The 24,274-nt window shown below is 38.6% G+C and overlaps 1 protein-coding gene across 4 annotated transcripts; it reads right to left on the bottom strand.

The window, feature by feature from the left end:
- Positions 1–2,677: 2,677 nt before the first annotated feature.
- LOC137138131 (SH3 domain and tetratricopeptide repeat-containing protein 1) lies at positions 2,678–23,898 on the bottom strand. Of its 4 annotated transcripts, XR_010915893.1 has the most exons (21): positions 23,733–23,898; positions 22,672–22,743; positions 20,289–20,419; positions 19,782–19,887; positions 19,471–19,611; positions 18,873–19,071; positions 18,691–18,767; positions 17,595–17,790; positions 17,345–17,475; positions 16,233–16,280; positions 14,793–16,151; positions 14,087–14,227; positions 13,786–14,007; positions 12,838–13,018; positions 12,425–12,575; positions 12,106–12,228; positions 11,847–11,997; positions 10,603–10,799; positions 8,587–9,424; positions 4,100–4,170; positions 2,678–3,275 (listed from the first exon to the last, which is right to left on the bottom strand). XR_010915893.1 is itself a non-coding variant. In XM_067525082.1 (19 exons), exons 1-19 carry the CDS (start codon positions 23,851–23,853, stop codon positions 9,188–9,190), a joined length of 3,984 nt encoding a protein of 1,327 aa, XP_067381183.1. In that variant the 5' UTR covers positions 23,854–23,898; the 3' UTR covers positions 4,249–9,187. The 4 variants fall into 4 exon arrangements, 2 of the variants coding, with proteins under 2 accessions (XP_067381184.1, XP_067381183.1); XR_010915894.1 differs by lacking the exon at positions 4,100–4,170; XM_067525082.1 differs by lacking the exons at positions 2,678–3,275; positions 4,100–4,170 and having other exon boundaries at positions 4,249–9,424.
- Between the last annotated feature and the right edge of the window lie 376 nt (positions 23,899–24,274).

The raw sequence follows: 24,274 nt of genomic DNA, 5'->3' as shown, positions 1-24,274 counted from the left end.
TGTTGTTTGTTAGTTGGAAAAAGTTGAAGGATTGTGTCCCAGCAATAATCTCCTCATCCAATTCTGTTCTTGTATACTCAGGCAACAGATACTGATATACAAATGCTCTGCACCTGCAGAAGAGAAGACAGCTTATCTGGAAATCTGATTAAAGAGTCTGGTCCAAGAAGTCCTCCAAACCAAACTACTATATCAGCCCGTTGTCACTCCCAGGGCGTCACTTTGTCCACTCCTTTGGCTTTATATGCTGAAAATAAACGTACGGGCTATCAGTCAACTACAGTGGAAACCCTGAGGCTTCAATAATTGAGGCCTAAAGCAATGACAAAAAGCAGTAAGTCCTATTAGGGAGGTGGCCGAGTGATTGCTACGCTATGTAGCCTGAGGTTCAAGTCCAGTGTGAAGTATTATCTGCTTTAATGATGATATAGGTTCATCAAGTCTATTTTTTGGGGGGGCAGCAGTGGCTCAGTTGTTAGAGTGGTCGTTTATACTGACTGGTGGGTCTGGGAAGACACTTAATCCCTAAACCAACCAGCCCCAGCCGTGAGCATGGGTCCCAGGCCTGGTACAAATTGGTGAGGACTGCATCAGGAACGGCATAGAAATGTGCCAAATTAATTATCGCACCAATGATCCGCTTAATAAGCCAAAAGAAAATAGAAAAGTCTCAAGTAATGCATGTTATGTAAACTTATATTACATTAATTATATTAATTATGTTTCATGGATTATTTATATATATTTCTTCATTAAGATGTAGTTATTATGGACTTTCCATAATACAACATTCCAACAATTTTGCTTTTCAAATTGTCTTATATTCTTATCTATGCTGAACCACATTTACCTCCATGATTTTGGCATCTGAAATGGCACCAAATTGGATTCAATTGGTTCTATTTAGCCACATACCAGTATCTAAAACAAATTTTTTATTTATTTAATTTATTTAGTGGGCAAGGAGACTCTGAATTTGTGAAGCACTGATGACCCAAAACACTATCAGGAGAATGCAATGGCCCAATGCATTTAATCAGAAAAGCTAAAAATCTGCTCAAAGCAATTTACCAGAAATCGCACTTTTGCAACTAACTAATGATGGAGGGAGGTGTAGGTACTGGGGAGGATAATGACTGATACAGTAACCAGCAGCTGGAAGAGCTGTGGCAGGTGCACGTATGGGAACTGGAGACAAAGGAACAGCAGTGTCTAGTTCCAGTGTGCTCCAGCCCAGTTTATCCCCCATCACTGGCTCAGAGACTGTTGTCACTGACAGATGCTGGACTTAGAATAACACATCCATTTCTTTATATTTGGAGGCTGTCCAGTAGGCGCACAGCAGCAGGTTCTCCTGCACACTCCAAAACTAGAACCAAACCAGCGAAACAAAACATACTGGCATAACTATGTTGTCATCTTTTATTACCTAAATTATTATACAATGTTTGATTAGTGCTTGTATAATCCACAGACATTGTTCAGAAATGTATCAGGGGGATTTTGTTTCCTCTAATTCTGACGCATTGATACACACTAGATGCACATTTTGCTGTATTCCTGAATCAAGTTGCTAGCTGCTCTATTTAGCAGTGTATCGGTACATGGGTGCTTACACCCCATTTTTCCAAGGACCTTTTCACTTGTTTTTATGCATTTGCATGATTAATTGAGACAGTTTAAGACAAAAGATGCTTTAATTCATTTCTGGGATTTTTCTTCAACCCGTACAGCTGCAGAAAAGGATGTAACAGAGTGAATGTGAATGTCTTGTTGCAGTGACTGTGTCTGTTTAGGGGCTTTTTTTAAACTTTCTTTCCAAAACATGAAGTTATCCGTTCATTACTGTAGCTCAGGGATATGAGTTCCGACTCTCATAACTGTCCCCATGTAAGGGCAATTTAAGATGACCAGACCATGCACCCAACCTCCTCCCTGCACATAGCAGTGGCACGTCCTGCAACTACTGTGATTAGTGCTCTGTCTCATTAATAAAACAAACAACAAAAAAGAAAGAAAATGCACTGGAAGAGGGGAGTTGTTGTGAGAGAGGACGATTGCAATGCATTAAGCTGTGTGGATATAAATGGTATTGTTTCAGATTGTAGCTTTGTTGAAAAGATATGGAAAGACCTTAAAAAGCTGATATATTGACCAGCCCTGTTGTAGCCATCACAACGAATTTCCTGTGGCATTAGAACATTTCTTATTTTAACACAAATTAGAGTACAGTGACTGTACAGTAAGCACTGAAGCATTCAGTGAATTAAATAAAAAGTGTAACTGATAATCAGATAAGCATGAATCATTTAAGTAATTACTCATTGTGATGTGTCACTTCACTTAAAGGTGCAGAAAAGGGTAAGAGATTATCAGATAATCATGAATTCATAAGGGCTTATTTTCATCTGCAGTCCCTCAGCAGGTTGCCCGAGATCGGCTGTTCCTTAGTAAATACTTATATTTCTTTGTATTGTATTATAAAGTCTTACCCACAACATAATATACCTATTGCACTTATTGAATTAGAGTATTGAATTACTGTGAATTTAGCAAGTCAACATATAATTGTTTTATAAGGTAAATAAAAACAGAATGCAATGATTTTCAATCTCATAAACCCATATTTTATTCACAATAGAACAGACATTTTACCATTTTATTGGAAAAAAAATTGTTTAAATTTGATGGCAGTTGCTGACAAAGTTGGAACAGGGTAATGTTTACGATGGTGTAACATCCCCTCTTCTTTTACCAACAGTCTATAAACACCTGGGAAGAGAGGAGACCAGTTGCTGGAGTTTAGGAGAGGAAGGTTGTCCCATTCTTGTCGGATTCTGGATTCTAGCTGCTCAACAGTCCTGGGCCTATGTTGCCAGAATTTTCGTTTTATGTTGCGCCAAATGTTTTCTGTTGGTAAAAGGTCTGGACTGCAGTCAGATCAGTTCAGCACCTGGACTCTTCTCCTTTGAAGCCACGCTGTTGTGATGGGTGCAGTATGTGGTTTAGCATTGTCTTGCTGAAATATGCAAGGCCTTCTCTGAGAGGGAGGTTGTCTGGATGGGAGCATATGTTCGGATGATATTATATACTGTATCTGCTGGGACCTTCAAAGTTTTCACGATTTTATGTTGAGGAACATTTTTTTCCCACAATTTTTACATGCTGGGCAGGATGCAGGGGTGGCTGTAGCTCAGTTGGTCAGTTGGCAAGGCCACATAAAATCAAGATGCGGACAATGATCCGCTGTGGTGAGGCTGAACTCACGGGATAAGCTGAAAGGAAAAAAAAAAACAAAAAGTAAAAATAAAAAAAACAGACATGAGCAGTCAGGCAGAACTACACTGGCAGCAATGCAGAGATTTTCCCTTCGAAAGGTTTCTGAGAGACGCTCGCTGTTCTGACCAGAGGGGTCACATGCAGACTTTGTGCATGAGACCCAATGGGCTTTGACACAATGATTCCCTGGATAATTGATTCCTTAATTGGCTTCCAACCAATCTTGTTGCCAGTGTTGTTACCATGTGGACTTTTCCTCTGCCCAGGTAAATGTCATAGTCTCTGTGATTAAAGCCAGAAAATAACAAAACTCTTCTTTCTCTGGTCCAAAAGAACCTTCCCTTCTTACACACACACACACACACACACACACACACACACACATGTTTTCAATTTTCACTTTCTTCTGACAGGCTGATGGTCACAGAGGGGAAGCGAGCTCACATTCATGCATCAACGACAACACGTTTGTTTGGACAGACAAGAGGGGTGTTGACCCAGACAGTTCCCCCAGTTGGCTGTTTATTTGTAATAGTCTGTCACTTGAACAGACACAGGGGCCTTGTTTAGCAGAAATAGACTGAGCTTTTAAAGCATTGGAGACAAGAGTTGCTCATATTTATCTGACTCTTCTCCACAGAATATTTGTCACATTATAAGTCATTAACTACACACATCTAAAGCCTGAATATGAGGTTTTTTTTAACCATATATGTCGCCGGGAGGAATTGAATACTCACAAAATGGCCATTTCACATTCGTATTTATTAAGGTTTGGAATAACTTTTACTTTTACTGGTCTTCATGCTACTTTTGTTACCTGTTAATGATTTTCACATGTTGGGTTTTCACCTCATTTCTTAGGTATTTACAGAATCCTCCTCCAGCCATCTGGAAAAATAAATAAGTTAAAGTATTTTTAATTTCTTTTCCAGGGAGTGAAAATTCTGACATATTCTGCCTTATAAAAAAAAAAAAAAAATCACAATCATAATATGTCCCAGTCCAAGGCTCTAATTGACATATATAAAGTATTAGGTGAATGTTATGATTCAATTCAATTTAAATTCAACTTATAACTTAAGTTATAGCGCAAATTCACAACAAAGTCATCTCAGGGCACTTTACAGAATAAAGTCAAGATTATTAAGATGTATAAAGAGAACCCAACAATTCCCCCTGGAGCAAGCCATAGGCAACAGTGGAGAGGAAAAACTCCCTTTAACGGAAGAAACCTCCAGCAGAACCAGGCTCAGGGTGGACGGCCATCTGCCTCGACCGGTTGGGGTGAGTGAAAAGTGAAGAGAGAAAAGAACAGAGCAACAAAAAGCTACAACAAAACATGGGCAGGTTGGTAGGACCAGTAGCTTAAGTAACACAAAGTGCTGCATAGAATTCTAAACACCCACTTTCCTGTCAGATTATTTAAATCCTGACAGGATCCATTCTGGATGGATCAGCTGTGTGAGTTCCCCTTTTTTTTTGACCTTTCTCCACCCACTGCTCTTTAAACTTTGTTGTGACACGCAACACGCACACACAAACACACAGACTTTGAAAAGACAAGAAAAGTCTCTATAGGTCTCTCTATACGCTTAAGAACTGTGAGCCTGGCTTCCAAAATAAGTCAGAGGTGGAGGACTAACACGTAACCAGGTTTCTTAAGTGCATACAAACGTTGTTCCCCGATTACTCGAGAAAGCTGATTTCTCTGAGTATCCCAGTTACTTAAGTGGATGCAAACACAGTGATTGAGGGGAATCCTGACCCAACCAGGTTTTTCTCTAACTCTTTCCAACACACACTGATAATAGGATGGCCAACGATTGGTTGGATCGAACGGACATATACACACTGAAACTGTAACATTTCATTTCTATTCTAGTACGAATGTAGGAACGAGTTATTCCTCAAGTTAGATTTTGGATATTATGCTGTCAGGATTTTTTTTCTGGGTGTAAAAGTGAGAATAAATAATCCGAACTGATTATGTTTGGACTGATAAAAATGATACAGATGAAAGTTAAGAATAAGTGTCCCATTTTAATCTAGAGTCAAGAGTTTAATTCATATAGATTTTCAAACAGTCAGTTCTTCTAATCACCAATTGACTCTTTAGTCAGTAGCAATAATAAGGGGGCCTTGTGGCTCAGTGGTAAAGTATTGGGTTGGGATGCAGAAGGCAGCAGACTGGAATCTCGCCCCGCCCAGGCATCAAGGGCCCCCCCAGCGCTGGTTGCAGCACGAAGGGCATCCGGCGTAAAAACACATGCCAAATCAAAGTGCAGAACATGTTCCACTGTCGCGACCCCTGAAGGGACAAGCTGAAAATTGTTGATCTCTTGAGTCAGTAACAATAACAAGGCAAATGTTTGGGGAAATACAGCAGAGAAATGAAAGTTTTAAGAAGTAGAAATTGTTATTGTCATCTTTTATTACATTTCTGCTGTGAAATACAATTTGTACTATCAAGGTATTCATCCATAATAATACACCATATTTTATTAGATTATTATATTTTGTCCTTGGTATCTGACAAGTATTAGGTTCTGGTGAATCAATTAAGTGGGAACATGTTTTTCTTTCTTTTGTCAGCATGTGCCTCGGTCCTCAGCCTGAGTCTGACCAACACTTCACATCTGGGCCATTGCTGGCTGTTACTCTCTAGTGTTGGCACACAGCCAATCACATTTTCTGTGTGTGTCCCAGAATCAAGTGTATACACGTACCACAATGCTCACAGCTGAATCACTGAACATCGTTGAATCATCTTACTTCAAACTGCAACGTGCCATAAGGACAACAGGCCTAAACTATGTAAACACACACTTTGGGCTCGAGTATTCCAAAACGCAAAACAATTATTTTTTCAGGTTTTGTTACAAGCCAATGCAATGTGGAGGCTGAGCTGAACACATTCTGCATTGTGAGCAGCTGGGGTTGGGTACATTGCCTGGGATCATGTTGAACTGCTGGTCTGCTGCTGGACCCATGTGGACCCAGATTTGATTTTAAAATATTTAACTGACGTTTTATTTCTTCACATTGTAGGATGGATCTTGAGATGTTGCCGACTATGTGGATTTGCTTCTATAAACCACAACTTCAAACATTCCTGAATATGACTCGAAAAGACAAAACGGAAAACACACTAGTTTTCATGTGACAGTAAAATATTTTTTATGGGGAGTTTGGATTTGTTTTTCAGGCACATAATTTCAAAAAAGACTTATGAAATCAAACTGTAGAGACAGTGAGAAAGTTCATGTAAAATAAACCTGATTAGATCAAAGATAACCAGGGACTTTAATTCAACAAACACTTCAGGGTAAAGGAAACCTGATGTCCTGGGAACTCTGGAGGTTCGATTCAAGGAATAATGTAGAAAATAATCACTTTAACCATCTTGTGTATTATAACAACACATGATGTTGTAACTATTTAATTTACTAACCAGCAAACACAAACTTGTAGTTTCATAATTTTTCTGTAGATCTGGTGTATTTAAAACTTCAATGATGTGGAGAGAAATATTTTAAGTCTATATTTTAATCAGTGTCCGTTTTATGTGTCAGTTTATTCATACACTTTACTCTGATGATATTTCTGAAAAAGATCAACCACATTAGATTAAATGGTCTGAACTTATATTACAGTTTTCTATATATTGGCACTCAAAGCACTTTATACTGCTTCTTATTCACCCATTCACACTCACAATCACACACACATTCATACACCGATGGGGGAGCTGCTATGCAGCTGGCCAACACTCACGGGGAGCAACTAAGTTGGGGTTCAGTGTCTTGCTCAAGGACACTTTGACATGTGACTGGAGGAGCTGGGGATTGAACCAACAGCTGTGGAATTGGTGGACAACCGCTCTACCTACTGCACCACAACAGTGTGCATGTAAAAAAACTGACTTAGATCATATGAACCATGTGTGAGAATTCAGTTGCAAAATGAAGATACTGAACTAGCACAGTTTTGATATGATTGATTTGACTGTTTCATTTTGCAAATAATCTGATGTGTTCAACTATTAGTGTGTGTGTCTGTCTGTGTGTGTCAAATTTTTAGTTTTGACAAAATGAGCCGTTTTTTCTCATGTTTAAGCAAACACTGTTTTGTTGGAAGCCAGATAGTGTTATCACAGTAGGCAAACTTTAGCTTATAATTATAAGTATTTTCTTGTGACCATCGGACTTCACGTGAGAATTGAAACTAGCCGACTACAAGAAATGATTTTGCACTTGACTGTAGAGGTATTTACTGGAAACAGTAAGTGAATGTTACCCTAGTCATATTTTTATTAAACTGCCTTATGAAAACTCTATGAACCAACCAATATAACTGAGATATGCAGAATATGGTTGATCTGAAGTCAAGAATGGGTCCAACCCAGTACTAGCAAAGTGAATGGCTGGTAAGTGTATTTCATTTTGTACTTTATGCAATGTACAAATCTTTAGAAAGTATTCATAGTCTTTCATTTGTGCGACCAAACCAAAACATGCACAGTATAGTATTTAAGCCTTTATTTACAGTTGGGGGCCAGCAACTTAGAATGTCCATGCAGCATAATCCATTTTCTCCAAAAGTTAAATGGTCTGCACTTATATAGCGCTTTTCTACCTATTGGCACTCAAAGCGCTTTACACTGCTTCTTATTTACCCAATCACACTCACAATCACACACACATTCATACACCGATGGGGGAGCTGCTATGCAGCTGGCCAACACTCACCGGGAGCAACTAAGTTGGGGTTCAGTGTCTTGCTCAAGGACACTTCGACATGTGACCGGAGGAACCGGGGATTGAACCAACAACTGTGAGATTGGTGGCCAACCGCTCTACCTTCCTGCGCCACAGTCGCCCAAAAGTTGTGAATCCTAGATGATTATGTCCCCAAATTCTATGAAATTTTACATTTTTGAAACCTTATTCTCAAGGAGTTGAAGATGCTTTTTTAACATTTACTCGCAAAGTATTAAACCTCGTCCAATCCTTCTCAAAGCCTGAGCTTCTCTGAGATGCTTTTTTAATAACCAATCATGATATCGATCTGTTCCCAATTAACCTCATTAGTTGTTACAAAACGTTATAAAACTTAAAATAACCTCATCACACAAAAATGTTTACAAACGTTTTGTAAATGTTTGTAAACATTTGAAGTTTTATAGCTGCCCTCTAAAAAAATTGTATTTCTCATAATCATCCTCTGAAATGGTGTCTTTGTACTATTAACAGTCAAAAAAGTCTTTAAATGATTTGAAATTCTTATTATATTTACACACTACACCTTTTGGCTCGTCCCACACGTTCAGGATCCTTATAGCAAATCAATCGTCCGCATGTTGATGTGGCACAGTTTTTACGTCGGATGTCCTTCCTGACACAACCCTCCACAAGTTCTACCAGGCTTGGGACCAGCACTCCACAGCTGGGGATGGGGGTGGGCTGTGGGTGGCCAGTGACTGAGCCACTGATTAATAATTGATATGTAATACAAATTTATTAAGAAAATGATGTAGTTAATTAGTGTCAACTGGCAGGCAAAATGTTAAATTTATATCTATATAAAATGAAATCTTCAGCATAATAAATTATGCAAAAAGGGATCTAAACACTTTCTACAGTTACTATGAACCCTCTGGGAAAAAAGTTTATTTCGTATACACTGACATCATGTATACAATTGCATTTGCTTAAAGGTTTCACTTATTTTCTGCTAGGTTATTATATTACCCATATATTTACCCATTTAACTTAATTATTTGTTTCTTGTAGAATAATGAATGCCTAGTACTTATGTTGAATCATTTGCATATTGCATTATGCAGTCATCATTGTTGCCATTGAAAAACTGCATCTGTCTATCGCTGTCTTGTGAAAGAGAGAGGCTACTGTGACAGGCTGCTACGCTGCTGGTCTGGTGAAATGTTTATCCTTTTTACATTAAGTTCTGCAGCAAATCCTCTTGCTTTTTGATAGAAGAAGAGTGAGAGCTCCCGGTCTTTGAGGAAGTTGTGGTAGATGGTTGCGAGTCGAGTGCAAAGCTGCAGCTGAGACCTTTTGTTGCCCAGATCCATGGCTGCAGCCAGAGCCAAGTGGTAGTAGCCTGCAGCATCAAAGGGGTCCTGCAGAGATAAATGGACATTCTCTTACAAAATGTTTGTGGTCACTATAAACCAGCCATAAACACATTCGTGCAGCACTGCAGCATTTGGATTCCACTCAGATGATGATTTAATTACATTTAATTGATTTTAAGGTCTTTGGTGTCTGGTACTAAACAAATTGTAGCAGTACCAATGAGGAAAGAGCGTAAAGACGCATAACAGAGCATTACACAATCTACTTATGGTGGATGTAAAATGCTAAGAAAAGCAGGAAACTCAAAAAAAAACCTCCAATTTACAATCCTTTGCTTTGCAAATGCTGTATGATGCACAGAAATGCAGTAAATGTGATTATTGGATACAGGATACACACTGCTGTATGTGTTTTAATGAGAAACACTGGATGTAAACATAACTTCTGTTTTGTGTACGAGAAAACTCCAAACTCCATCGTCACCTTTATTCATCTTACACAGAAGATTTTAATCACTGAGACAGGCTTCGGCAAATAATTTAGTTAAGACTTGTTGTTTAGTACTTAAAACCGAGTCACTCATTTACATCGTTATTTAGCACGTTTCAGATGCTACCTCGTGCCTCTGTTTGCCGTCATTCCTCTTTCCTGTGCTCACGTTAAGCTGAAACGCTCTCTCAACCTCTGTGGGTCCTGTTTATCTATCTGCTCGTCTGCAACCTGTTTCTCTGTAGCACTTTTCAGACAGCTACAGTTTACTGTCTTTCAGTTTTACATTAATGTTGCTCAAGACTTTATTCAGACATGTCCACGACCGTGACTGTGAGTGCCACACACAGTATCTGCCATACATGTGACATGAAGAGTTCATTTTCAACACTAACCTTTATTAACAAATATACGTAATATACAATACTGTGATTTATTATGTAGGTTTCATGACACTTTTTGGTCCAGCAACAACCGTATGATCAGTGGTTTTACATCAGGTCTGTGCTTAACTAAAAACATAAAGACCGTATTAAGGATCGAAGCAGCAGTTCAGCATTATAAATGTTTCAATGTGCACAGCCTGGACAGTTTAGAATTTTAGATTGATTGCAGTACTCAATTTTTGAAAGCTTGAATCGAATCTGTTTGGAATCCGGTCTCAGTAATTAGATTAATGAGAGGAGAGTAAAAAAATAAAAATATCCCATTTGTCTAACACAGTTTTTCTTACCTTCAGGTCATAGAAAATAATGTTTCCCAGTGTCTGGTAAACCTTGACATAGTAAAGTGTCTCCTCATCAAACTCCAGAGGTGTAGGGCAGAGGGTCAGGGTCTTTAGGAAATGGTGTTCAGCCAGTTCATGCTGCTCCAGACGGTGGTACAGAAAGGCCAGGCGATGATAGGCCACGCGTTCATTCAGACGTTCACCTGTATTACCACCAAACACAAAGGCTGAAAGTCTGGGAGTGTAACTCACCCGTGATGGGCAGAATACCATGACATTTCATTTTAGCTATGGCCCTAAGAGAAAGAGTTTGAATGTTTGTGCTCCCTCCCTGGCATTAGCCATACTGACCCTATCAGGCCAATTTTAGTTTTTCATACCAGAAACTAAATGTAACAGAGCGGCTGAACTAAAAACAATAATATGTGAAGATTTGTAGACCATCACTAACAGATCTGTGAAAAACCAGTGTCATCCATTACCAGGATGATCCAAAAATTAAGGTGGACATTCAAAGTAGAACAACCACAATGACAACAAAAGAATAGAATCTGACTAATGAAGCATGTTCTTATCAGACTGATGGAGGTCGGAGTATGATTAGTCAAAAATTAGTTTCTCAAATTAATTCACTGAAATTATTTGCTTCTTTCCTTATGGGGTTAGGTAACGGATTGAACTGTATTAAAAACAAACAACCACATCCAGATAAATTGGGAAACTAAGTATGTAAATGTGAATAATAACAGAATGTAATGATTTACAAATCATCGGAACCTAATTGAGATTATAAATAACACAAGCACAACATAAAATATGTTACATGAACGTAAGAAATTTGAATTTGATCCTTTATAATTTGAAGGGAGCAACACCGTCTTTTAACCAAATTTAGAAACTGAAAAGACAATTTGCTGTTATTATTTTCCTCATTCTTGCTGATGTAGGATTTCAGCTGCTCAACATTTTTTGGCCTCCTTTGTCACATTTCTTAACTCCTTAATTTGAAATAGAGTGGCTAAAACATTAGAACCCCCTTTTAATATAAGGCACTCCACTTCATCACCACAATAATAAACACAAAGTAAATTTATCCAATGAACTGATTAAATGAAGTGATTAAAGTACAGTCTGATATGCACATACTGACAGTAGTTGGACCACATCTTGCTTATAACAACAACAATCATCAATTACATTCCTAAACTAACAGGGAAGTTTCAGCTTTGTGTACAGTTGCTTCTTCTTACCTAGTGTTATACTAATGTCCAGTGCAGTCTGAGCAAATTCGACAGCTTCTCCGAAAAGCTTGAGACTGAGCATCACCTCAGTTAATTTGTTACACAGTCTCAGCCTGGAATGAACACAGCTGCTCTTCACTGCAATGGGCAAAGCACGGTCCTACAGGGTGGATGACAGATAAAAAGGATGAAAAAAGGATTTTTACTCAATTTGAACAGGAATCATTTAAGACAGTCATATTGGCCAGTAGTTTCATTCACGACATACCCTGTAGTAGGTGATAGCCTTGTCTCTGTCCTGGCAGCTGTTGAAGAAAATGTCTCCGGCAGCTTCCAGTAACTTCAGGATAAACCTGGTGTCTCCTGACCTCAGAGCAACATCCTGAGCTGCCTAATAATGACAAAGAAAAAATACAGATTTTCATTTTAACAGGATTCAATGTGAGCTTAAGTGTCAAAGGTTCCTGAAGAGACAAAACTTGTCTTAATGCATAACTAGACAGAACAAAATTTAATCCTCATTAACATTCATAGTGAGTTTTCATAAATGCCCTGCAATAAAAAAGCACTGATCTCTATTTTCACACCTGAACATAAAGGTCCACCAGTTCAGTCTGTCCCAGCAGGTGGTAGATTTTCCCAGCCTGCAACCAGCCATAAGCCTCCTTCTCCTTGCAGCCCAGGTCAATGAATATACCCAAACTGCTCTTGGTGTAGTCCAGAGCTCCCCGGTATGCCCTGAAAATATGTAAATATGTTAATAAGCTTTGTTGCTATAAACTTCAAACGGACAGCTTGATTCATATTTCTCTATTGGTGACAGGTTTATGTCCCACTTTATTCTGTCCCAATAAAAAAATCTACATAAAGGTCATTAACCTTGTAATGGTTATAAAAGTCACAAAGTCTTTGAATTAAGCAACAACATAAAGGAATGCTGTATCGTTCCAGCTCCAAACACACACACACACACACACACACACACACACACACACACAACCTTTCTGTGCCCAGACTGAGGTAGAGCTGGCTGATGGATTCCATTACTTCTCCCTCCTGTCTTCTGTCTCCCATGCGTCTCAGCAGCTGGACTAGGTGCTGGCTGTAGATGATACACTGGCCCTGGTCTGGACTCTCATACGTGTACAGATGGCACAGTTTTCTGGTTGCAGTGAGTTGGCCTGGAAGTGAGCAGTAGCCAAGTCAGACGATTGAAAAAGAAATACATTTTTAAAACATTTGGTTTGGAAACACTCACACACCTGCACTTTATACACTTTATGCTAGAGTGGTTAAATGGAAGCTACAGCCTGATTGGAATTTGTCAGACAGAATTTAGACATGAAAGCATGAGGACAAATATTTTCTAATCTGATGAGACAAAATCAGAAAAATCGATCCATATGTGAATGAGGTCGAAGACTGAGGCGACAGTTCACCTTGCATCACAATAGTGAGCTGAAGACAACAATAGAGTGTGTTCAGGACAAGTCTTTGACTGTCCTCGTGTGGCACAACTCTTACAGTTAATCCCCGCAGAACCTGATTCCCATGCAATCTGACAGAACCAGAATGGGATAAAATGCTCAAATCCATCTGTAAGAAGCTTGTAGAGACTTATCCATTATGATGGCCCAAGGAACTTCTATGCAGTACTGAATTAAGGAACTGAATTAGTGACCTTTTGTAAATGAGAAATTTACAAAAAGGTTTTTCGATTAAAATGTTTTGTTTTTACTTTGTCGCTGTTGGTTAGTTTGTGTGAAGTGACGGTAAAAAGTGTCCCCAGAAGTCTATTGCAATTTATTGCATTTAAAATATAAATGCAATGCTGTTAAATGTACAAAAAGTGAAGATGAGTAAATAGTTTCCATATTGACTGTAAATACAAAACAGTTTCAGATCATAATACAGAAGGACTGTGACTTACAGTTACAGTCACACTTACAGTCTAACAGGTTTCCATTGATAGCCAGCATCAGAGCCCACTCATAGCATCCTTTCCCATAGTACAGCTGCTGCTGCTTCACATAGTGCTGTCCCAGCACCAGAAGCACTGTGATGAAGTTCGCCTCATGACCTTTTTCATCCAGCTCTGAGAAGACCTGCACAGCCTCATTCAGGTGCCTCTGTGCCAACCCTTTAGCTCCAGCCTTCATACACAACAGCCCTGCATGAAAATGAACAAGGACAAAGTCACCTCACAGGACTGAGGTCCATTGGAAGACGACCCATGAAGCTTATCTTACCCAGATTAGCCTGAGCTACAGCACAGTTTTGCAGGTCTTCAAACTCTTGGCAGATGTCAACAGCAGTCTGGTAACTCTCTGCTGCCCTCTGGACGTCACCCATACAACAAAGGGCCACACCTCGCATGTTGAGGACCACACCTTCAGAATCAGGTTTTTACATTGAAAAAACAGTTTAACATTTTGTTGAGTATGCTTAGTCCCTATGTCCAAAAACAAAATAGTAAGATGAATATCAATCCTACATTATACTCATTTAGCTTAGTTTAGGACACATAAATAGGGGAAACTAGCTCATTCATCAATAAGTTCACACCCTTACACAATGAAATTACTGTAAAGACGAGGAATTATTGCACTGAGAATAACTGCAAATAAGCTGCCACATTTGATACAATTGTACTGAAATCTATACCAAATTGTGTTTATAACTGTTGGACAGTCGTAGGTGCTGGGTTGAAGGTCAAACCATTCACCATAAAATTAGTAAAATTTACTCTTTTGTTCCTGTTGAGATCATGGCAATGGCAGCACATTAGTATGATTAAACTTTATTTAATTACAGTCTGCTCTTCCAAAACTGTACCCACATGTATGTATGGCAAGTAGCACACAAAATCTAATGTGAAAAGTCGTTTTTTAATTCTAATATTGGGAACATTGCTGTTTGGTTTTCAATCACACATAAGGAAAGAACCTCACTGACCTTCCTGAGGGGTAGTGCAGTGTTCTGGCATTGAAGATAGGACTGAGTCCAGTATGTCTAAAGCAATCGCAGGCTGGTTGCTGTGAAGGTGAAGCCACGCAAGCCACATGAGGGCACTGTTTCTTTCTGGGACAGAGATGGAGACCTGCTGTGACAGTGGAATGCTGTTGAAGAGAGTACACATTTGGAAGATAGCATGTTTGACCATTTTGTGTTTGTGAAAGAGTTGGCAGAGACAGGTAGTGAGGTGATGCCTCAAAACATGGTATTGACCGCTTTCATGTCCTTGGACTTCGATAAAAGAGAGTGCCTGATGTAACAAGGGAGCCACCTGAGGTGGAATGGAGGCTTCCTGTTCTCCAATCCCATCTAGTTTGTGGACATTGTTTAGAACTAGAACCATGCTGGTAAGACAGTCAGTCAGTGTGGCAGATGGCAGCAGAGAAGCTGTCCTAGCTGAATTGACACTGAGATGAGGAAGCACGAGTTCACTGTAGAGTTTTCCCAGGGCCAGGTACCCATGACTCAGAGAGAAGCTCCATGTTGTTTGAGCTTCAGCACAAAGTACAAGTAGTCTCTCAAGATATGGTGCAGCGCGGGCTCCTTCAGTACGAGTCCAGTGATGCTTTGCCAACAGATAACAAGCCCGTGCCTCTGCCATCTTGTTGTGAGAGAGAACAGCTTTCTTGAGGATGTATTTAAGAACAGAGTTGTCCTCTAAGCTTTCCAGACAGTCAGGGATTCCAAGCAGCAAGGCAACAAGTCGCTCTGTCACAGCAAAGAAACTTTCAGTATGTTTCTGCAAAAGATAAATGGTGGCCAGGTTGGAGTAAATGCAAGCCAGCAGCCTGAAATCCCTGAAGCCTTCTCGCGGAACACTGAGGGCTTCCTCAAAGTAAACCCGGGCCTGGCTGAACTTTGACCTACCAGCACACAGCTTTCCCAACAGAAAGCACAAACGAGTCTGTGACCACAAGAGTCGCTTCTTCCTGGCTGTTTCTCTAGCAGCTCCCAGAAAGGCAATCAACTCCTCGTCATCAGAGTGACAGCAGAAACTCGAGGAGCTGAGGAGTTCAGAATTCAGTTCATACAGGAAGCCAAATTCCTCTTTGAAGTCATGTTCCTCCAAAAAAGAGAAGAGGGGAATGAAGGTCTCCGTGTTGCTTCCTTCCACAACTTGGTGAACAGTGAAACAGGGAGGATTTGGCTTATTGGCCTCAGTGACCAGGACTGAGCCCTCTGGAGTCCCTTTCATGGCCAAAGTGGAATTTGGTGATGAGTTTTTTCCTTGATCAAGGATCCTCTGAATATTCCTCTTCAAGTCAGACTGCTGAGTATCAACATTACCTGAAGAGCTAACTGTAAAGACAAAAAATGAGGAAAAAGCACTGCTAAAATACAGAGACGGGATACGAAAAACATTGGATTCATAATACTTACAAGATGTTTTTGTTTCTGGGCAACTAAAGTCTTGGTAACTGATGATATCTGAAATTGAACAACAAAATATGCAAGAAAGTAAATGAGACAACATCCTCAAACTTGGACCGCTGGTTATGCAACAACTTCGACAATTCAAGCTACAAATTGCTGTCCTTAATCAACCCCTGCTCTTCTCTCTGCAGTGTCCTGCACCAGTGCTTTTCTGAGCAAAAAAAAAGGGCAAAAAACAAAGAATCATATTTTCATCATATGAAAGATGTCTTTGCTTTGTTCTAGTACTGTATTTATAACAACATATTGACTTTCACAACAAGCCAAGTAATTTAAAAAGATGTTGACTCCCTTTTATTTTACAATGTCAGCCATTCTGTAGAAACACACTGGGACCTGAGACACATTTGTAAAGTTTTGTTTCACCTCACATAAGGTCGATCTAGCATGCTTTCCCTCTGGTTTTGGTTTTTAGGGTATAGTAATGCCTTTTTATATTCTAAGTACACTAATTCCATCCTGGATAGTTTTTCTATTTCTATGCAAACCTCCTTTCAAGAGAGGTTGGCACTTTTTCTATATCACAACTTTATCTCACAAAAGGTACAAGGATAAGATTTTCAGAGTTTTCAATGACTAACCTCATTGTATTTTGTAAATATAGATACATTCAGTGGCTCTGGATCCAGATATCTCTGGATCAGAGTCATGTTTACCACTGTGTTATATCATCCTTCCCTTTAGTGACGGTTGTTATTGGTTTGGGAACTAAGAAACTAATTGTTGCAGTTTTAAAAGTGGAATATTTGCCACCTTCTTGCCGAAAACAAGACTCCTATGTGACTATCCATTCATCCATCCATTATCTGTACCCCGTTATCATGTTGAGGGTCACTCATATTGATCATATTAATCAACATTCAAAAGAACACTTTTTATCACTGAGTTTAGACACACAGCATTAAGATGTTTGATTGTTTTTTTATATATATATATTTTAAGCACTACTGGTGTTAAATCAATTTTGTCCTCATATTGATGAAGAAAATATAAAATGATATCTTAGTTTTAAAAAGCAGCTGACATGCCATGTGAGTTCCTCTGCAGCCCTCTCTTACCCAGTTTATAGTTATGACCAGTATCGTTATGAGATTTCTTCTTTAATAAGGCAGTTGTTTCATCTATGACTTTGTCCTCTTCTACACTGAAGAACAGCCTGTCCTCCACTTCCAAAAAAATATCTACTGACCTGGAATGTTGACAGAGAATAAAATGACCCACATTTTGTTAGATACTGTGATAAATATGATAATGATGTTGTAATAACTAACATTTAAGAGTATAAATCAATACTTATGATACACTCACTCATGAATGTCAGTGGATGGTTTTACTAGGCTTGTCCTGACTAGACCCACTTCTCCTGTCGCCTCTTTTCTGCCTGTGAACCAATTAAAACAAGACACAAGACGTCCCATAATGATGATGCGATCACCTGGTGCCGTGCTTAGCTCATCTGAGCGCTCAGCATCATACTCCGCTGTGGCCAGACAGATTCCTCTGGCTGAGGGGAAGAGCGGAAACAGAGTGATGAGACTAGTTATTCTTTAAGTTTCACTGAAGGCACTGAAAACCTTTTAGTACCAGTAAGTTTAACAAATCAATGTCACATATACAAACAATATCCTGTAGTATATATGTATATAGGTTAGAAGTTACACTTGTACTAGCACTTGTATTAGGGGAAGTACTGGTGATGGGGGTGTTGCAGAGCTTATATAGGTGCACTACTGCTGTCATGTTGTGAGGCACAATGATGCATGCAATGATTTTTGACTTTATTCTGTAAAGCCCCTTGAGATGAGTTTGTTGTGAATTGGTGCTATATTAATAAAGTTGAATTGAATTGAACTGAATTGCATCAGTTAGATTTATAGGCAAGATGCAGGGCAGGGATGTGTCAAATACAATGTAAGATTTGTATCAGTTCTTATGAAGGTGTTTCACATAGTCTTCAAGTAAGCAAAATGATTATTACCAGCTCAGTGGAAACTATAAAAGTCCTGAATTATGAACACAATGAACTAGCTCCAGTGTATAAACCTGAAGGTTTTGTCAGTTGTAGGCTTAGCAAAGTAAAAACGTGTGATAAATGACTGAGAGGAGAAAAGAGTAAGTAAGTGGAAGAGACGGAAGCAGCTGAAGTAATGAAGATTAAAAGAAAATGATTTTACTAGAAATCTGCTTTTGATTTTTTTCAAAAATTTAACGTATTAAAAGGGTGTGAAAAGTGTAAATATAAATACCTGTCAAAATAAAATTCCTATTTATGTATGAAGTAGAAATACTTATATGCATTAGGGTATTTTCTAGTTATGTGTAAGCACTGGACTAAGAACTACAATATAAGTGATATCTCATATTTCTGGGTAAAACTCTCGTCAGTAGATTTTACGGCACTTACCAAACTGCAAAGGGAAGTCACAGCCTGGCTTCCCACCACCAACTAAAATACTCTCTCCACAGGATTTAAGAAACCATCTGTGAACAGAGGTGATCAAATGATTACAGTGCTGTTTAACCATCATTATTACATGTATTAGAATATATCAAGTCTACATGACCCAATGTGTAGAACTGACTCACTGATGGAAAGGAATAACTGGCTCCAGAGCAGGTTTGGGTGCAGTGCCCCGGGCTCCATCAGCCAGGGACAGGACGGTCCACCCTGAGCCCAAGAATGGAGGCTCAAACAGGGCTAGGTCTCCCTGCTCCAGGTACAGGTCTCCTCCAGAAGTAGAGCTGTCAAACATCAGGTTGGTGCTACATTTAGCAAACAGCGAACCTGTGGACAGAGAGTGTGTGTGTGAGTGTGTGTGTTTGACATGCTTTTAACTTTTAAACTTTTAATAAGCTTAATTTATTATTTAACAGGAGAAAAAGCAGTAGGCAAATAACTAATCAGTAAAAACTATTTTCACCTTTAAATGTTTAAATCAGTAGAAGTGAATTCTATGACTGCTGATGCTATTGTTTCAAAGGATGTACACAATAGATAAGTCTTTCCTCTTTCCTTCTTCCTGAAGACAAACATATTTACTATTAAGTAAAATGCTACAACAGTTTGATCTACTCTATAATACATTCACACTTTGATAAAAGTGCTGTACTTTAGTTCTGCTTCTACCCAGGAAAAACATCTTTTCTTTTAGCTGAGCACCTTTGAATACATTTCACCACCTACCTTCTTCCATGAGTATGGCTTTGTACATAAGCTTAAGTGTTACTTCCTGGATGGAAGCCACTATTGCAATGTCCTCATCCAAAGAACGGAGCCAGAACTTCTGGTCTAACAAGAGATTCTCCATACACTTACCCAGCAAACCTGGAAAAGGGCAAAAAAAGAACACAAAAGTAAAAGCTATTATGTTAGTTTATATTTAAGCTAATGTTTCACTATAGTGATCACTTTAATAATGTTTATTTTTTTCACATGAAAATATAACAAAAAATTTCCCTGATAGCTTATTAAAATCCTCCATTTTAAACACATACCCATTGTGTAATATGTGGTAAACTTCCATATCTCCTCAAATGTTTGGAATGTCACAAAAATAACTTTATCATCACTGTTAATGGAGACAACATGAGCGGACAATTCCTATAGACAGAGAAAAGAAAATGTTTATACAGTTCTGTTTCAGTTGTTTCCGACTTTCAGGTTTTCACTCCAATTATTAACAATATGCATTAGTATCATTAGTGGCGAAATAATCTTGGAGTGTGCTGTTTTTATTTTACTTTATACACAATTTAGCACAAATACAACATGATTTCAGTACCTGTAGCTCGAAGCTACATTAATCAATTTTTGCCACTATAGGGGAATAAATTAGAAAACAAAAAGAGAGACAGGAGGCTTTCAAATTAAATCAGCTTATGAGTTCTTCTTAGCAAATACAAGTATTAGCAAAAACTACACTGCAGACAAAACAAGAATTGCAACAAATGTGTGTGTGTGTGTGTGTGTGTCTGTGCATATGTATGTATCATGAGCTGTACCCTAAAGAGAGAGGTGACCTCTGCACTGTCAGTCTGCAGAATCCGCAGTTTCCCTCTCAGCATTTCCTTTGTCTCCTCATCTGCAGGAAGACGCTTAGGACCCCTGACCACATCCAGCTGCACCGGCAGAGCTGAACAGAGAACACACAGTCAGACTTTGCCAGGACTGGCTCAGTGGTTAATATTTACTCATTTTTGATACAAATAGGGGATTAAATTTCTCACATGGTTTTGTTATTTATGGAAAATGTGGAATTGTTGTTATAGTTATTATTTCTGACTGTTAATCACAATGTGCTCTAAGTGGATTGTCAATACACCATCTTCCTATTTTGTGTGGAAAAACAGTTTCACTGGAAACAGTGCTGTAAGTTGTCTGTGTAAAGTAGTTGGTAAAAACAGCAAATATCCTGTTATTATGTGCTTGAGTGAAAACTTTCAAGCAATTATCACTCAGTATGCTGTTGATGGTGGTGTTTGCAAATGGACAATAAGATAATGTTAGCGCGCATAAAGCTATGTTGTATTTATGCATGTCTGTTATCACAAAAGTAAAACCAATCCATCCTTAAATGTGTTTTTTAATTATTGTTTTCCCATGATACATTTGGACCAAAAAAGCAAAAAAAGCCACATAAATTTGGCTCTTTTTCCATCCAGTTCTCTGGGTAGACAAATGGGACAAAAGAGACACGTGAGGTCGTAGTTCTTGTGATATTGTGTGCACTAGAATGGTCAGTCACAGTGACCTTTAAAATCTAATCAGCTCATCCGTGACACGAGTGAACTTGTGCCAAATTTGAAGAGAGCCCCTCAAAGCATTTACGACACACAGTGTTCACAAGAATGAGACGTACTGACTGAAAACCTAATACCACCAACTGTTAGTAGTAGAAAGCTCTTACAGTTTAAATGATTACTATAATTTTTTTAACTCTAAAACATAAAGAACCCTTTTCCCGCTCTGAGCAGTGTCTGCAGTTCATCCTTTAAGGCTGCTTATAACCCAAATAATCCTTATATATGTGGTAGCCTTTACATAGCATGCGAGCAAAAAGTCTTGGACCTATTATTATAGATTTATTTAATATTATAAAATTACAAATTCTGACCTTTAATTTACAGTACACTCTATGATGACAGTGAAAACATGTTTATAGGCATTTTTATAGCTCAGACTGTTTTGGGATAATTCGCTACAAGCTCTCGTAGCAGTTCACAAGAAAACCTCTTAATTTCTATGAACTTTGGTGTTTTGGTTTGTTTTAATTCCATCGAGGCCCCTCTTGCATGATTACTTAGTGTAAGAATATGGGAAAATCTACAGAGAGTCCAAAGTGGTTTCCGTTAAAAGTCACATAAAAAATTTCAAGTGACCAGTTACTACAACTAATGGAGAGGTCCTGTGTTTCGTGACCCATCCAACCAACCAACCTCCTCCTAACAAACTTCTAGTGGCTGCAGCCACTAGATGTCAGCAAACAATAATACATGTTATGTGGTCATATTTCCTGCTGCCACAAACAACATACACAATCATATCTTAGTCTCTGTAGGGAGATGATGAGGAGAGAGAACATTGAAACATGATGACTACATTCCCCACTCTGAAGTTGCAGACCAGCCAAATACTAAGGTGTTCTGCAAATCAGTGTAAAATACATTTTCTAAAGATCATGTCAAATATATTTAACATTTAATATGTTAGTTCTGACAGAGAACTGCCTACTGCTTAATGAGTGGAATGATTTGATAGGTAAACACTAAGATGACACCTTCTGTATAATATTTGCTGGATACCTGTGTTCATGCACCTAGGAAATATCTACAATATCTTTTATGAGTGAAGCTTACAGATGTTCTGTGAAGTAAAGTCAGAAAGAACAGTAAAATAACAAGGCACATAACCAATAACTTCATACATATTACATTTTTACCATTTGTTCAATGGGATGAATGTGTTCAATGTATGTGGATGTTATTGTTAGATTGAAACAATGAGACTAATGCAGAAACCTCATTAAAGTACAAAGTACTACTGAGCAGCCTGCACTAGTAGTCTAGTAATTTGAGTATGTGATGACACTTTGTGATCTCCTCAGATTAATAAGTGACTTTAGGGAAACCGAAAGGTTCAAGGTGTAATCCTCTTAAAATAGTCTCATGATTTTCAGCTGAGGTCACCTTACTGTGTTTGCTTTTATGATGATGACAGCACTAGTCCATTATTTAGTGACAATTCATGGTGCCAGTGAAATGTCAGGTTACAGTAGGTTTTTGTGATAAATTTACTTTTAGGTCAGTGCTGACAGGAAACAACTGCACCTCAAGAATTTGATTTATCAGTTTCATCTGCTTATAGTGAATGTCCACAAAGAGTCACCTGTTGGGAAGTTTTCTTCACATATTGACAGAGTTCTCTTCAGAGCTGCAGCATCTCTAGAGAAACCATGCACTGTTACAAATAATAAAACAAACAGATGAAGTCATATCTATAAGTCATATATTTAACTATGACAAGATGAAGCACATGAGACAAGACACTGATTGTAGCTGAATGTAACTCATATGACTTATTTGAATATTACACTATTTTACCCATTAAAAATAATGTAACTGTTGTACTTAAAATGGGTAAATGAAAGATTTACTTTAATAAAATACTAAGGTACTGTTGGCTGTGTTGGATGCTTTCCAGTGGTTAGAATGAATGAATAAATAAATGAAACCAAGCAACAGTAATCAGCTGTTACAGATAATGAATGGATGAAACCAAGCAAACTGAAATGTGTCCTTTACTTAGTCTTTAAAGAACTGTATAAAGGCGGCAGGATGGAGGTGGAATGTTCTCTCTGTGCTTTTGTTAGTTTATTGTTGACCCTAAACTGCCCATAAACGTGAATAGTAGTCTGTCTCCATGATCCTGATCCTGTGATCATCTATTTGTAAAGCATTTTGAGTAGTCAGCTGACAAGTGGGTTCTAACTTTGGCCCTGAGACCTTGCGTACGTGTACTTTTATAATTTGTAAAAAAAATTGTAAAGTGGACAGTCAAGACACATCACCATCCACACCTGTCAGTGTGTCTCCAAGGTGTTAACCTCATGTACTCCAGCACATCCCACCTGGAACCAGCTGACGTTTTGCTAATTATTAGAAATTACTTCAACTCCTCATTTGTTATTACTGTCTAATCATTCCATGACTATTAAACCCAACAGTTTACTACTCTGCAGATACCAGGACCATTTAAATAGTGGTAACACATTGAGGATTTAAAGGCTACTATTACTATGCTTTGACTGAAAGTCTATCAGACACAATTTAATTCAATTGGTTAATTGAGCCTTCATGGAATAAACAACTTACATTTACCACATTAATTCGCTTTTAGGTTTTAGTGTTATTAATCCTATTAGAATACTGGAAAAATGATGAGCCTACCCATTGTTTGGTGTCGGTTGGATTTCTCTGCTACCTCCCGGGGCTGCGGACCGTCGGTGGAGACGGTTCTTTCGTACCTGTGGCTCCCCGAGACTCGGTCCGACCTGGCTGACACGTCCATGACACCATAGCGCTGCAGGCGACACAACTCTGTGCGCAGAGAAAAAGAGGTCGCGAGGTGGCCGCACTAACAGTTCCGATGTCCCCTTTCAAAATAAATGTCACATTGACAAAAAAAAAAAAACTATTTGGCCCCAAAATCAGTTCGTACAGGCTCCTTTGACTTGTATGTTCCTCCAATTTAATGAACTTTGAAATTTATTGTAGACCAGAGTGAAATAAGTTTCTTGTACATTTCTTGCATTCCTGCTAAAAAACATAAGACTGTGAAACCCAAATGGGAAACGGTTGTGTCTACTAAGACATGGAGGTCATTATATTTATATTTTCTTAATTGTGGAGATTTATTTAGCCTAATAATTATACAGTACATCAAGATCATATAGGTATATTTAGTTATGTTCAGAGTAGACAAGTACTAA

This window comes from Channa argus, chromosome 12 (genome assembly GCF_033026475.1).
Source record: "Channa argus isolate prfri chromosome 12, Channa argus male v1.0, whole genome shotgun sequence".
NCBI lineage: Eukaryota > Metazoa > Chordata > Actinopteri > Anabantiformes > Channidae > Channa > Channa argus.
This window is presented reverse-complemented; position numbering and strand designations above follow the sequence as displayed.

What these genes read in the sequence shown, in the direction of transcription:
- LOC137138131 (XM_067525082.1), bottom strand. Translation starts at nt 23,853, where the DNA reads ATGGACGTGTCAGCCAGGTCGGACCGAGTCTCGGGGAGCCACAGGTAC. An exon ending in AGGTCACCTCTCTCTTTAGG is followed by an intron (nt 19,888 to 20,288) that starts GTACAGCTCATG and finishes CTCTGTCTATAG; the next exon opens with GAATTGTCCGCTCATGTTGT. An exon ending in AGCCATACTCATGGAAGAAG is followed by an intron (nt 19,072 to 19,470) that starts GTAGGTGGTGAA and finishes CTCTGTCCACAG; the next exon opens with GTTCGCTGTTTGCTAAATGT.